At 43.6% G+C, this 16,474-nt stretch overlaps 1 protein-coding gene across 1 annotated transcript; it reads right to left on the bottom strand.

Moving 5' to 3' along the window:
* Positions 1–13,444: 13,444 nt before the first annotated feature.
* On the bottom strand, positions 13,445–15,240 carry LOC105510280 (putative endoplasmin-like protein). The gene is given in 5 exon segments (XM_011939963.1): positions 13,445–13,818; positions 13,938–13,970; positions 13,972–14,398; positions 14,453–15,039; positions 15,041–15,240. Coding segments are annotated over 5 exon segments (1,287 nt in total). The 5' UTR covers positions 15,089–15,240; the 3' UTR covers positions 13,445–13,626.
* Between the last annotated feature and the right edge of the window lie 1,234 nt (positions 15,241–16,474).

The raw sequence follows: 16,474 nt of genomic DNA, 5'->3' as shown, positions 1-16,474 counted from the left end.
CATAAGTGAGTGATTCCAGTACTTAGGCTCAGGATGAGGAAGGGACAGCAAAAAAGACAGAGAAGCTGCTTCAGAGGGACTGGCACCCACGTTACTGAATCCCTCTGATGCTCAGACGCTTCACTGGGAAAGCAGAGAGAACAATTTTCAGCTCACGGGTGCTGTGATGGTTAAGTGAGATCATATACTGACCAGGCAGTGTGCAGTCCACTGAGCAGAAGGGAAAGGACCTGTTTCTTTCCCAGTGGCTTCTTCTCCTGTGTTCTCTGCACTGAACATTGTAAGGCCACATAGGATCATTTCTCAAGCTGCTCTGGGATGGTGAGGATGAGACTGAGGCCCTTGGAGCCTGTTGTTTCGCCAGCTCCTGGGGACAGGACACTCCCAGCCTGATTTTACAGGTCCAATAACTGGTCTTTCTTGAAGGTGAGAGAGGCTGGTATCTGGGTGGGGTGGCTGGAGAAGTGTGAGATGGGGTGGAAATAGGTGGAGGAGGACCTCTAAGGAGAATGTAATGGGTGCTGGATGTGCTCAGGATTTGGGTACTTATCCCCTCCTCACTGCTGGGAGTGTTGGCGATTGACTGTTCTCAGCTGACTTTCTCTTGGGGAATTTCCCCCAGTGAAGATTTGCCTACCAAGATCATGCCCCCTTCCCTGCAAGAAGCCTGCCTTCAACAATTTTGGATGATGAGGTTTTAAGTCCCAGCCCCCTTGCCTCAAAGCAGAACAGCCCTGAAGGCCATTTGGGTGCTATGGCAACTTATAGGAGCAGCTGAAACCTTTGTTGTAACTGCAGTGCAGGTCAGTTTCTTCCCCTGCTCAATCCTGCTTCCCGTCACTCCTTGAAGATGTTTGTCCCAAGAGTGCACCCCAAAAAACTTCTTCCTTCACGCAAGTCTCAGAATCTTGCAATCTGTTTCTTTGTGTACCTGAGCTATGACAGTTGATACAAGAAGTGGTCTTAGGATGCAGACTCTAAAATGGGATTTTGGGATGGAATCACTCACTGGCAGGCTGGCTATGAGGACCCCATCACCTCTGGCAAAATGTAGCTGTCAATTGCTAAAACCAATAACCAGGGTCAAGTCACAATGTATTACAGCTGGGGAAGTGCCGGACCTGCTAAGAGAAGAAAGGAGCTCCAGACCTGGCCAGTATAAATTGGTCAAACTTGGGACAGTGCATATGGGACTAGATTCTAAGACTGTTTGATCAAAGCAGAGGATGGACAGAATGTAAGTGTATGAGTTATCTATTTCTGTATTGCGGTTCCCCACCAACTTTGTGACTTAAAAGAACACACATTTATTTTCTCATAGTTTCTCCGGGTCAGGAGTTCCAGCACAGATTTCCTGGGTCATCTGCAAGGCTGCAATCAAGGTGTCAGCCTGAGCTGAGATCTTACCTGAAAGCTCAAGTGAAGAAGGACCTACTTCTAAGTTTACACAGTTGTTGGCAGGATTCAGGGCCTTGCAGCCTGTCAGACTGAAGGCCTGTTTCTTGCTGGCTGTCTGCCAGAGGCCACCTTCAGTGCCTTGCCACATGGCCCTCTCTTTAAGGCAACTCATAACATGGCGTCTTGCTCCTTGGAAGCCAGCAAGAGAGAGTCCTCCTAGCAAGACAAATGTTACTCACATACAAGTAACCACATAGAACTCACCATGTGTCTGGATTGTGCTCTATGGTGGGATTACACAAGAATGTGAACACTAGAAGGTGGAATCATGGAACCAACCTAGAGTCTCCTGCCATGGAGAGTGTACTGATATGGGAGTATTATCCTATGATGCAGGATTTAACACCCTCGTATGCACCCGGGGAAATAGTGCTAACTTGCTGCTCAGGGAAAGGGATGGCCCTAATAAAGTGAAGTAGAACTATGAAAACTTCTATGGCAATGGTGGAAGAAGGGATGAAAAGCCTCAGAGTAGTGGGCATACAAGAGTGGCTACCTCATGTAGGGCTGGGAAACCCAACAGTTCTATTCTGCAGGAGGGCCCAGGGGACATACTATTTGCCTAAGCAATACTTAATACACCGGGGAAAGGGATGCTAAGTATCTGCTATGGAGACTGTGACATGAATCCAGGCACAATGAGACTGTGGCTTGGAGGAGGGAGGTTGCTGTGCAAGTGATGAGAAGTGGATTGAGTCTAGAATGGCAAGATTTGCTGACAGGTTGAATGTGGGATGTAAGAGAAAGAGGAGTCAGGGATGATGCTAAGGTTTTGGGGCTGAGCAGCTAGAAAAGTGGAGGTACATTTACTGAGAGGAGGAGAACTATAAGGAAGGCAGGTTTGTGGGGAAAATCAAGAGTTCTGTTGTTGACAGTGAGATGTCTGTTAGACATTTAAATAGAGACAGGAATAGGCTATTGGATATATGAGTCTGAAGTTCAGGGGAGTCCAGGCAAGAGATATAAACGTGGGGGTTATTAGCCTATAGATGTATAGACCATCCAGATGGTTGAAAGACATCACCTAGGGAGTAAGCATGGAAGCGGTCAAAGAAACTGAGCCCCAGAGCATTCCAACCTTTGATGATGGAGGAGATGAGAAAGCCAGAGTCTATCGCAGAAATAATGAGTGAGAGGGACCCACAAGGAATGAGAGATGAAGGGGTCGGACCAGGCTGTAATAAGGCAGGCTAGTTGGTGTATCATCTGATATGATGGGCTTCAGAGCTGGAGGTGTTACAGCCTCATGAGAAACAGTGCTCTGTGGTAGAACGTGTGGCAGGACCAACAACCCCAGGAGCAGCTGAGTGTCAGGACACAGCCCAGGAGCAGGCAGAACAGCAATGGAGAGAGGTCAGAGAAGAGGTTGGGGATGCAGGCATTTTACTGATGAGAAATAGTGAGATACCTCTTCTCTCCCCCTTTCCTGTACCCCAGACCTCCAAAGAGATTTCAACAATTTCCAGATCACTTTTCTCCTACTCCCACCTCCATATTCCCGAGAGAATGTCTCAGTCAGAGTTACTCCTGGACTTTGGGACTGTAGTAAAGACTACTGGGCTCTGAAGTTCTGAAGACACAAGAGACTCAGATCAGATGGTGGGGGGATGAAAAGCATTTAGAAAGGGGTCAAGTCCTAGTGAATAGCCAGGGAGCAAGAAAGGACAAAGGACAGTGTTGGAGGTGGAGTTGGGAATAGGGGCATTGGGTAAGAAGGGGATGGGAAAATTGGTAAAGAAAAATCTAGATTGGTCTAGATTCTTGTGGGGTGGGCAGGGGATTGGGGTAGAGAAGAGAGGATATGAAAAGTCCCACAGGGGTTATAAATTAGACTCCCTTGAATGTCAAAAGACACAAGGAACAAGTGAAACTCCCTTTCGATAATTTCTTTGTTGAATTGTGCTTCCTTGTTTCGGTGTTCCCCTGTGCTCTGGAGCTGGGCTTTCGGTATTGACTAGGGTAGGGTTTCAGTTAGGTAATGACAGCTGGATTCGAGACACTGACAGTCCCCAACTTATGAATTTTCTACTTTACAATGGTACAAAAGCAATACACATTCAGTAAAAACCATACTTCGAATTTCAATTTTTGATTCAAAATTATTTATTATAATGTTACTATAAAACAGGCTCTGTGTTAGATGATTTTGCCCAACTGTAGGCTGATGCACGTGTTCTTATTGTGTTTGAGGTAGGCGAGGCTAAGCTATGGTGTTCAGTAGATTGGGTGTATTAAACGTATCTTCAATTTATGATATTTTAAAATGTACTATGGGTTTATTGAGACATAACCCCATCATAAGCTGAGGAGCATCTGCACTTGATTGTAGTTAGATAAAGTTTAAGTTTGACAAAGACTCTTGATTCAAGTCAAAGTTCTGGTCTTGGGGAGAGACAAAACATGGGTAGACAATCCTTACAGAATACTGTCATGAGAGGCTTATCCAACTCTGTTCATTAATTCATCCATTCATTTAAGCAACCAATCCTGTAGGAGGGGAGGGGCTCTGTTTCATTTTCTCTTACTCTTCCAATACCAGATGAGTGCCTATTCATTGTCCCACAAATGAGTGTTGCCTGGTTGACCTGTGCCAGCTGTACTATACTCTACCAGGTACAGCTCTATGCCAGTGAACAGGCAGGAGTCTTCCTGAGCCGCTATTATGGCCTTACTGACTTTCAGAGGAGGCCTAGTCACAAATGAACAAATATGTTTATATTTACAAGGTGTGGCTTTGATAAACGCTCTAAAGAAAATGCACATATTGGTGGGATAAGGAGTAAGGAATGTCTTGAGTTAGACTGGTTAAAGTAGGCCTGTCTGAGAAGGCATCATTTATGCCCAAGTCTGAAGCATGAGATGTGGCTGCCCATGGAGTGAGAAAGGACATATTTACTTTTTAAGCAAAGATAACAGCAAGTGTAGAGGATGTCAGAACCAAAAGATCTTGGTAGTTTTTGAGGAACTGGAAGAAGGCCCACAGAATTATGTGTTGTTGTGAATTAAGAACTGAAACTGCATCTTACTGACACTTTCCCCAAAAATGCTCCTTTAAAATAGATGTTAATGAATGTTCCATAACAAAATGCAACACCAGCAATATGTTTTCTGTTAACATCGAGAAAATATATTAGTACCTATAAGTTTGTTATTTGCCTTGTAGTTTGGTTTATGCTGTTCATCAACATATTGAAAAAATTTTATATAGGTCATATTTATCCAACTTTTCACTAATGGTTTCTGCTTTTGGGGTCATCTATTGAAATCTCCCCTATCTCAGAATTACATAATTACCTAGCTTTTCCTCTAGGACTTTTACAATTTCATATTTTACATTGAAATCTTTAACTCATCTGGATATTTTTAGACGTGCAACTCTTTTGATGTCCTTGTCTCTCAGTAAGGCAGAATGATTTCTTCATCTAGGTTCCTCATTTCTTGTTATATTAATTCCTGGGCATTTAAAATTTTGTTGTTGTTATTGTTGTTGCTACTGTGAAAGGAATTTTTTTCCCATTGTATTTTCTAACAGGTTATTCTAGGCATTTGGGAAGAACTCTGTCTCTCTACGCTTTTTATATGAGAATATGGTGACCAGTCACCGGACTGAGACCTCAGCCCTCGTGGTCTTCCAGTTGACTCGCTGGTTTTCCAAGAGTTAAAACTGACAAACAATATTATTTCTTTCTAGTCCTTTTAATCTGAAAGACACAAAATAGTATCTCGTTGTTTTGATTGCATTTCTTTGACGACTGTTGGGGATGAACATCTTTGCAGACGTTCAATTGGCATTTGTTTTCGTATAGTGAACTGTCCATTCATATACTTCGTTAATTCCTCTATTTCATATTTGTCATGCTTAATTACTTTAATTCATTTCCACTTGAAAAATATCTACTTACCTATTATTTCTGCTCAGAGAGGAAGAGTCACCGAATATCAGATGCAAATATGAGCATGGGAGCAGTCTAGGAAGACTAGGAATCACTTCTGGAGGCAGTGCAGCCTGTACATTGACTTTTTGTCCCTTGGTCCTTAAAATCCTATAGGAAGCAGCCAGATGACCAGTAAAACAGGCATCCTGCATGGAGAAGGTGCTATTCCAAATCATGCAGCCCCAGAGCATCCTTGGCCCCCAGGCCTCCCCAAGTTTTCATCTACTGGGCACCCCACCTCCCTTCACACCGGGTGGTCTCCCTGACAGGTTTGAAGGGATTATCCAGGATCAATATTTGAAATAGTTGTATTTTTTTCTAACTGAAGTTAAGTTTATAAGCTTTTTTTATGTAACCACCAAACACCAGAAATAAAAATCTGGATGAGAGCCAGTTTGACTCAGAGCCAGCACACTTTCCCATAGCCAAGGAGCTCGCCCTTCATCCCAGTTGTTTTTCCCCTAGTTACTGACATTTCCTCCCAAAAGCTGAATCAACTTCTCAAATTCTTCATCTGAGTAATTCAGTCCCCCAGTGATTCCTAGAAATCTTGCCCTCCCAGTCCAGCCCCCACCCCCAGCCCAGCCTCTGACACCTGAGCTGCAACAGGGGCCAGAGGAGGCCCAGGCTCCATGCAGTGACCCAAACCACATGACCTGGGCTCTGGCTCTGAGAAAGTTCCTGGGGGAGTTTTAATTGCCGGCTCTGCAAACGCAAACTGAGGCCGTGGTGGATGGGGGAGATGGGAGCAAGAGCATCTGCAGGCTGGTCCCGTAAAGAAGGGCAGGAAGAGGTCTTGTTCATACTAATTCCTAACTAAGGGCTAGAAGAAGACCAGAGTCCCTGCACAGTTTATCACCCAACACATATGTGTTGAGCACCAGTTGTGTACCAGGAACTCTCCAAGGCACAAGTGAACAAGACCAGCCTGGTCCCATCACTGGTAACAGTTACTGCCTGGGGGGAAAGACAGATACGGAACAAGTAATTTCACATCACAAGCTCAATAGTCACAAGTGTGAGAATTCTGCTTATACAAGTGGGAACAATTTCATGGCCTTACTTATGAGCTCTTTTCCTTTGAAAGGATTCAGAGGAGTGGCAACAAGACTGCCCCAAGGATTTTTGATGGTGCTCCCTTCTTTTGCCTCCTACATTTCAGGGTGGGCCATCCTGGGAAAACAGTCCTTCCTGGCCTGAGTGAGACCAGAAAGGGACGGCATAGGAGAGGCTAGGGGGTGCTGGAGTCACCGTCTCCTCCCTGCTTGGGAAACTGGTCTTGAGGTTCAGCCTTGCCACTCTCATGACCTTCCACAGTACTTGGGACTGGTCCGAGACTCAGCCAGATCACCCCAGGTTGGCCTTGGAAGTCACCCCTGAGTCAGTTCTCACTAACCAGCACATCCAGGGCTCCTCCCCTCGACTCCCTGCTCTTTTCTGCTCAGAACTCATGTTCCAGATGGACTCAGCTGGCAAGTGTTTGAGACGTGTCTCAGCATCTTGTGATGTGTTACGGAACCTCTGGGCCTTGTGTGGGCTGAGTCACTGGCTCTGACTTGATTCCTGATGCATATTGGCCCCTTCTTCCTGGGTCCAAAAACCAAAACCCATCTTTGGAATGCAGGCCACAGAGTCCCTGCGACCAGTCCTGGAGGGGACCACTCTCCAGGGAGGGACTGTCCATTGGACATGTCCTGCAGTTTTTCGGTTCTCCCCCTTTTTCCTCTATACTGATTCTTTCCGGGAATGTGTTTGTCAAGGGAAGGGAATATAAGGACCATCCCAGACACTGGGCCTTTCTCCCTCCCAGCTCTCTTCCTCACCTCACTTTTGTTCTACCTGAGCTATGAGACCAAATACAGCTGGGAATCCTGCCTTGACAGGAATATTGTTCTATCAAAAAAGATGAATTTTTTTTGTAGCAACTTGGGGTAGTGGTGAATCGGTGAGATCAGGAAATGGGAAGGGAGGCAAATTTTCTCTTGTCATGGTTAAGAGCATGGATGCCAAAATCAGACTGTCTGGATTCAGACTCTGGCACCATCACTTCCTAGCTAAATCGCCTTGGGTAAGTTTCCTGTGCCTCAGTTTCCTCATCTATAAAATATGAATAAGCACCCAACTCATAAGACTGTTGTAAAGATAAAATGAGTTACAATATGTGCAGAATTTTATAAAGTCCCTAAGATATGAGCGTTAGTAGTAGTGCTTCTTGTTGTTGGTATGATAAGCTCTTAGGGAGGTTCTTGTTTGTAGCTTTTTGCAGCTTCAGGCTGGTATTTTTACATACGACTTCCCTTCTCTGCCTTTTCTGGATCAATACTCCATTGTTACTCTGGCATCTTTTCTTCCATTTCTGCCAATCCAGATCAGTAACAACTGGCTGGACCACCTCCTTTGCTCTACCATTTCTGGAAACTAGTTCACCAAAGTTTAGGTGAGGGCTGGACAGGAGAAACTCATTCCTAACTTGAACTCCTCTTGCTTCCCCAAACCTGAGGCATAACTCTTCTATGGCAACCTCTCCAAGGAGAGCCTGTTTGAAGCATCCATCCATCTATTTATTGATCCATTTATTCCATTTGTTCTACGGCCACTATTTTTTTTTTGAGATGGAGTCTTGCTCTGTCCCCCAGGCTGGAGTACAGTGGTGCAATCTTGGCTCACTGCAAGCTCCGCCTCCCAGGTTCACGCCATTCTCCTGCCTCAGCCTCCCAAGTAGCTAGGACTACAGGCACCCGCCACAACACCCAGCTAATTTTTCTGTATTTTTAACAGAGGCGGGGTTTCACCGTGTTAGCCAGGATGGTCTCTATCTCCTGACTTCATGATCCGCCCACCTCAGCCTCCCAAAGTGCTGGAATTACAGGCATGAGCCACTGCGCCCGGCCTCTACAGCCACTTTTAAACATCTGTCAAGTACTGTGAGAAGTACTAGCTCTAAAAAGAAAAATGTTCAGTTCTTGTGCTCAAGGAGGTCAAAGTCACAAGCAGTGACAATTCTGGTATATTAAGTGTTGTTATGAATGCAGGTGTGGGGTACTTTAAATGCACAAGGGAGGTACCTGACCCAGTGCTGAGTGTCAGGGGTTAGTGATGCTCTGTGCTGGGTTCTGGAAAATTAAAAGGACTTGGTCAGGTGAAATGAAGAAAGGACATTCCAAGCTGTGAAAGCAGCATCTGCGAAGGCCTAGAGAGGAAGAGAGCAGGCTCAGAGCTTGGCGGGGATTCAGTGCCCGCCCCCCCACCCCCAGGAAGGAGAGGGAACATAGCTTGGGGAAAGGGGAAGGGGTGATCCAGGAAAGTATGCGGGCTGCTCTCTAGCTTTTCCATTGGTGGTCTGGATCTGGCATATTTATTCTACAGTCTCTTACTCTGTAATATTCCATCTCAAATAGTGTCCATAAAAGGGAGTTAGTTTTAGTAATTTTCACATGACCTATATGAAGCTGGAAGGATTCGTTATGTGTTCCATGGTGTTATTAATATGTTTCCCGACTTCTGGTCAAATAACAGATTGAACACATATGTTTAAGCCAGATACCTTGTAGAAATATCAATAAAATGAGAACAGAAGAGGGAAAATAGGTATATACTTGTAAAGTCAATCATTATAGGAGAGGAGACAATAGAAGATGAGAAATACCAATATATTTTTGGAATATTAAAATGAGATGAAACAGCTAGAGACTGAAAGGTGTCTTTGATTTGGTTCCCAGTGAAACAGACCCGGAGATGGAAATCTCATGCTGGAAGTTTACTGGGCAGAGCTTTTGGGTACGACACCTGTGGGGGAGTGAAAGAAGCAGGACCGAGCAGAGATAGGTGGAGCTGAGATGGAGTCACAGCACAGTCACAGAAGATCTCATAGGAAGCCCTTCAGAGTGGTCCCAAATTGAGGCAAGGGGTTCAGGCCCTGGGATAACTTTGGGTATGGCAGTTCTCATCATCCATAGTCAATTCCTAGGAATGTCATCAGCCAACACTCCTAGCAGCTGGGAAATAAGACCTCCATCAAAAGGGGGCCATCTGAGTGGTACACCCAAACATTCTTAAAAGAGAATTCAAAGGAGAAGCAAGCCCATTCACACCACAGAACACTGGAAAGGCTCAGGAATTGGGGAAGCAGAAGCTTCTAAGGACAAAAGGAGACATGGGTCTGAAACAGGAATATTGAGAGGTACCCATCTCTCCCCAACCCTGCCAAGGGACCGAAGGTTTACTGTGGAGTAAACTTTAACCAGAGAGGTTTCAGACCCAAACACCAGACGTAGTGAAGAGGTCCAGGGGAGGCAACTGAAAACAGAAAAACAGTGGAAAAAGTCTTCCAAAAACAGGCAATTCCACGTTCTGAATGGGGAGACTTCAGCTGTTTTCCTGATCAGCTCAAAGAACCCAGCAGTCAGGCCTACAGAGCCTGGGCAGAAGTCTGAAGAATTCTTCTCTAAGAAGACTGGCCAGTGGCGTAGAAAAGCCCTAATGATACTGAGATTTGGGTATTCTCAAATGGAAAAACCCAGCCAGCCACTTTATCTCTGTAATGAAGATTAACCAGGCAACAAACCCCACCCATAGTCACATAGCTTTTAATCAGCTTCTCAATACCTCACTCTCAAATACGGTCAGAGGTCAATGATGATACTCATATACTTGAGGAAAAACGCAACGTGAAAGAGTGATCAAAACAGGTAGGTGTCAAAAAGAACTCAGAGGAAACAGACACAAGGCAGGAAGCAAAACAAACAAACAACAACAACAAAAACCCCACAACAATCTTCAATGTCCTCAAAGAGGTAACAAATGTTGTTACATTATTGAAATAAGAACTGGATGCTATAAAAAGGAACAGAATAGAAAGCTAGCAAATTATTTCTCATTCATTTAAGTCCAATCAGTAGAAAAAGATAGTAGAGTGGGGTAGGACACCACAAAGTTGTTAGGAGCTCCACTGACAAAGACCCTGCCATCTTTAACATGTAGCTTTCAAGAATCATTTCTGTTCACATTCCATTAGCTACAACTGACATAGTCTAGCTTTGTACTCAGGAAGAAGGATCTGTTTTGGTGAACACAGTAGTGTCAACCACAAGAAGGGTTGGAGGATAAAATCAAGGAAATCTTGCAGCAGGCCTAGAAGTCAGCTAGTCAGATTGAAGCAGAAAGATGTAAAGCTTCAGGAGAGAATGTCTCTAGGAAAAAAAAAAAATGGAACTGAAAGAATATCAGACGAAGCATGGTGGCTCACGCCTGTAATCCCAGCACTTTGGGTGGCCCAGGTGGGAGGATTGCTTGAGCCCAGGAGTTTGAGACCAGCCTGGGTAACACGGCAAGACCCTGTATCTACAAAAAATACAAAAATTAGCCAAGTTGTACCAGCTGCTTGGCAGGCTGATCTCTTGAGCCCGGGAGGTAGAGGCTGCGGTGAGCCATGATCACACCACTGCACTCCAGCCTGGCTGACAGAGTGAGACCCTTTCTAAGGAAAAAAACAAGAATATCAGATGTTTAACTAAAAAAGGAAGCTGATTCAGAGTTTTAAAAGGCTTTTGTGAGCGCAGAAAGAAATCATGACAGTCAATAAAAAATGAACGAAGGGAGGAAATTATTACTTACAGAAAGAACAACAGTAATAGAAGAAAATGTAATCACCTAACACTGATGAGACTAAATAACAAGATGAAAACTAAATAGTAATTTAACAAAAAATTGTAAAATATCTATTTTGGAAGGATGAAGTTGGATGAGGGATAGGTAGTGAGAAAATAGCGCTATATCTTCTTCTTCCACAAAGAAAGTCATGAAGGAACATATGAGAAGTATTGATCTGAGAAATAGCAGGATAGCCCTATTGGTTAGAAATATGGAGATAAACACAATATAAAGTAGCAGAAAACGCTGAAGAGGAAGATAAAAGAGGTGGGAAGGAATAGGCAGGAGGCTTCTGTTGTTGCAGTTTGTAGATGTTGTAATATTATCTGGCTTTTAATACTCTGAATATTGTATTACTTCAAAAATAATGACATAAAACATTTATGGATAGGACCATCTTCAGATATGACTGGATCCAAGAACTCATATGAAGTCATCAGGACTTGACCCTCTAGGCTTTGCTTTTGTAATATTGTGAAATATATTTTTGCTCATTGTCCTGTTTGCTGACATAAAGCTCTGCAAATCCTTGGAATCTCCTGAGTGATGAGTGTCTTTTGTAAGTTAATGAGATGACTGGTAGCTGGGGCTCCCAGGTAGCCTCAGAATGGAGGCTGGTTGCCAGAGAAACCAGCCATGTGATTAGGGGGTAGAACTTTCTACCCCACACCTCCCGACCTCTGGGGAGTGGGGAGGGACTGAAGGTTGAGTTGACAAACCAGTGACCGATACTTTAATCACGATTGAATCATTAAATGTAATGAAGCTTACATATAAACCCCAAAGGACTGAGTTCTGGGAACTTGCAGATAGCTGAACACATGGAGGTACTTGGAGGGTAAGGCACCCAGAGAAGACATGAAAGCTCCAGGCTCCCTCCCACTTTCCTTGCCCTGTGCATCTCTTCACCTGGCTGTTCATCTGTATCCTTTATAATATCCTTTATAATAATAAATGGCTCAATGTAAGTAAAATGTTTCCCTGAGTTCTGTGAGTCACTTAGCAAATTAACGGAACCCAAGGAAGGGGTTGGGAAAACCCCAGTTTATAGCTGGTTGGTCAGAAACCCTGGTCACATCCTACGCTTGCAACTGGCATCTGAAGTGGGGGCAGTGTTATGGGACCGAGCCCTCAACTTGTGGGATCTCTTGCTATCTTCAGGAAGACACTGTGAGAATAGAATAGAATTTGATCTGAAGACACTCAGCTTGTCTCCACCAGAGAATCATCTGCAGAATTGCTTGGTGTGTGGGGGAAGGCCACCCCCACATCTGGTGTGTGAAGTATAATACCGAGTGACTGTGTGAGAGTAGAGGGTAGGAAAAACACTTTAGTTTGTCCTATATCCCTACAGCTTTCCTTGTATTGGTTTTCTTCTCAATCAGGCCCTCTCATAGCAGCACAGCAGCTCCTGGCCTATGTGTTCTTAAAGCTATTAGTACTAGCAGAAAGGAATGTCGCTTTCCTGATCATTCCGACCAAAGTCCAAGGACTGAATTCTATAGTAGTTGACTGGGGTGGTGGGGGCGGGTCCAAGGGTTGAATTCTACAGTAGTTGACCGGGGTGGTGGAGGCAGTGTGGCCCAGCATCCACAAAACAAAGGGCCTGAGAGTCAGGGATGAATGGCTACCTGGCGAGTGCTGACAGTAGAAGAAAAGGACCCAGAAAGCAGGCAGACAAAACTAACTGAGTCCATCACAAAAGTCAATGGGTGGAGCAGGCTGCAAAACATCAGGTCCCCATCCTGCTTAGACCCTGCTGGATTTAGAGGTTTATCTGCATCTCCATGACCTTCCAAGCAAACAAGATTATCTCAATACACTCTCCATGTGACTCTTTAATGTGAACTGTTTTTTAAAAATATGTATTGTTGGGATAAGTAGAAAATTGTGATTATTAGTAAAAGTGACCTTTGGAAATGTTCATTAATTATGTGTATTTTTTATGAATCATCTGTCTATGCTCTTTGCCTATACCATATTATTAATAAATATATTAGGTATCTCAATACTTTTAATAAATTGTGCAAAGTCTAAAAATATTTCAACATTTAAAAAAAATTTCATAGACTCTTGTATAGGTCTTTGGAGATTATCTAGTAGTGTGACTCTAAAAGAACCGAGAAGGGAAGTGTCAAGCCAACTCAACGGATGAAGAAATAGAAAATCCAGTTGGATCCTCCACCAGTTAGATGGTGCTGCTTCTTCAATTACTTCTAAATTTGGTCCCCTCAAAGCCACATTTCCTACTCAATCGCCATATCCAGGAATTACAGAGAGCCACCTTCATTTTCCCACAGTCTGAAGCATTTTTTTAAAGACTCAGGGTAAATAGTGGAGAGGATTTTAAACTATCTTGAAGCCCCTTGTGATTTCACGCTGTAATTTTTTTTGGCGGGGGGGGGATCTTTTTTATTTTTATACACATGACAAGATTTTACATCAAGAATAGTCAGTTAAATAGTACAAATTTACATACATGAGAAATGTTAAAAAAATTCAACTAAAAAACCTATGTCTTCCTGTGACCCCTAATCCCACATTTTAGGAGCATCCAAAACAAGTCTCTCCCAAAAGAAATGACTTAAATTTCACATTCCCTCTCCACAAAGGATACAAACAGTGAGAGTATAATATACAATTCATCTTTTTCAGCTGTAGATTCCTTTGCTGTTTCTTGTTCTACTTCATCTGTTCCTACATCTATTTCTTTGTCTTCATCTTGCTCTGCGTCTTCTGTTGTGTCTTCAGTTTCTTCTTCAGGTTCTTCTTCCATCTTTGCATCAGGGTCAATGTTCAAACTTAGGGAAGCATTCTTTCTATTCTATCTCCGTATATTTTAGTGTCTTGTAAAAGATATCCTGACTGAAGCATTGCTGTTTCACACAAAACCACAGCAAGATCCAAGACTATTTTATCATCTTCACCTTTCCTTAATTCATCGAAGCATGTCTCTGATCAGCGGGTATCTAGGATTAATTTCAAATGTTTTCTTCTGACTCGCATAGTAATTTGTAGAGCTGTCCTTGTTCGTTTGATATGCTTGTGCTTTCATGATTCTGTCCATGTTGTCAGACAGTCCGTACTGACTGGCCACCAAAGCACACGGAGATTCTGTCAGGTGCTGAGACAACACAGCCTTCTCAGTTTTGTCCTTAAGGGCTTTATCTTTCATCCAATTGAGCAGAGGCTCAAATTCTTTCTCAACTGCTTCACAACTCTTCTTAGTTTTCTCACTTTCATGAATCTTCACTCCTTCCTTGACAACATTCTGGAACCTCTTCCCATCAAATTTGGGAAGGGTCTGACTGCAGTACTCATCCACAGGTTTTGTGAGGTAAATAACTCCATAGCCCCTTTTCAGAAGTCACTAAACAAATAGAGAAGATTCAGCCTCTTTTCTGCTGGACCCAGCCATGAAGTAGATTTTGTCTTGTTTTGTCTTCATTCTTTCCACATACTGGTCTAGGGTAGTAATGTCAGTTGGATGATGAGAAGACTGGAACATAAGAAGTTTAGCAAGACATGTTTGATTTGAGTGGTCTTCAGTCACACCAAGCTTGATGTTGGTACCAAATTCTTTCCAAAAAGTATCATTGTATTTCTCATCAGCAATCTTCTTGATCATGTCCAGAGTTTTACAAACAAGCTTCTTTCTAATCACCTTAAGCAGTTTATGTTGCTAAAGAGTCTCAAGAGAAACATTCAAGGGGAGATCATCTGAGTCCACCACACCCTTGACAAAATTAAGGTACTTAGACATCATATCATGGAAGTCATCTGTGATGAATACACAGAGCACATAGAGCTTAATGTAATCACTCTTTTTAGATCCATATTCGTCAAATAGACCACGTGGAGCAGATGTGGGTACAAATAAAACTGATTTGAAGGTAACTTCCCCTTCAGCGGTAAAGTGAATATAAGCCATGGGGTCATCACTTTCCTTTGAAAACGATTTGTAAAAAGCTTTGTATTCATCTTCATTTTTTTTTTTTTTTTACTTCTTTTGATAGTCTCTGCCATATTGGTGTGATATCAGTCATAAGTTCCCAGTCCCAGACAGATTTTTCAACTTTTTAAATCTTTGGTCTCTTTTCTTCTTTTTCTTCCTCTACTGCAGCTTCATCATCAGATTCTTCTTTGTCTTCTTTTGCTACTTCTTCTTCCTCCATGGGCTCATCAACAGTTTCAGCCTTGCTCCAGCCACACGGTCTGCCCAACTCAGGCTGTAATTTTAATTTCCCCATTAGCACCTTGCAAATCTCCATTCCAGATAGCACAGTATTCGGCTGCATTTTGCCATTTACATGACACAAGTTATAGCCAAAAAAGGTTAGTGTAGTGTTGTATCCCTGTTAAGGACTAAGAACTAAATGTGGAGACCAAGCTGCGGAATTCTGTAGGAGGAGGGGTAGAAAGGGTGGAGCAACCATTTCAATATTGGCTTCAGCGCCTCTTTGCTTTGAAATCCTGGATCATCATGAAGTTTCTGACCACAGAAGAGACTGAAAATACCCTGATTGGGAGGAGGCATTCTGTGCTCCTCCCACCATTGCTACTCAGCATCAGTGATGCAGTGAGGGTGTGGGTCAGTATTAGTCCATTTTCACGCTGCTGGTAAAGACATACCCGAGACTGGGAAGAAAAAGAGAGTTTTGTCTCTTTGCTTGTTCGTTTTTGAGACAGAGTCTCACTCTGTCACCAGGCTGGAGTGCAGTGGTGTGATCTCGGCTCACTGCATCTTCTGCCTCCTGGATTCAAGCAATTCTCCTGCCTCAGCCTGCTGAGTAGTTAGGATTACAGGCACCCACCACCACACCCAGCTAATTTTTATATTTTTAGTAGAGACGGGGTTTCACCATGTTGGCCAGAATGGTCTCGATCTCTTGACCTTGTGATCCGCCCACCTCGGCCTCCCAAAGTGCTGGGATTACAGGGCTGAGCCACCGCGCGTGGCCGAAAAAGGGGTTTTATTAGATTTACAGTTCCACATAGCTGAGGAGGCCTCAGAATCATGGTGGGAGGTGAAAGGCACTTCTTACAGGGCAGTGGCAAGAGAAAATGAGGAAGATGCAAAAGCAGAAACCCCTGATAAAACCATCAGATCTCATGAGACTGATTCACTACCAGGAGAACAGTAAGGAGGAAACTGCCCCCATAATTAAAATTATCTCCCACCATGTCCCTCCAACAACATGTGGGAATTATGGGAGTACAATTCAAGATGAGATTTGGGTGGAGACACAGAGCCAAACCATCTCATTGTACCCCTGGCCCCTCCAAATCTCATGACCTCACATTTCAAAACCAATCGTGCTTTTACAACAGTCCCCCAAAGTCTTAACCAATTCAGCATTAACCCAAAAGTCCACAGTCCAAAGTCTCATCTGAGACAAGGCAAGTCCTTTCTGCCTGTGAGCCTGTAAAAA

Source organism: Colobus angolensis, unplaced genomic scaffold, assembly GCF_000951035.1.
Source record: "Colobus angolensis palliatus isolate OR3802 unplaced genomic scaffold, Cang.pa_1.0 Scaffold186, whole genome shotgun sequence".
In the NCBI taxonomy this organism is placed as follows: Eukaryota; Metazoa; Chordata; class Mammalia; order Primates; family Cercopithecidae; genus Colobus; species Colobus angolensis.
This window is presented reverse-complemented; position numbering and strand designations above follow the sequence as displayed.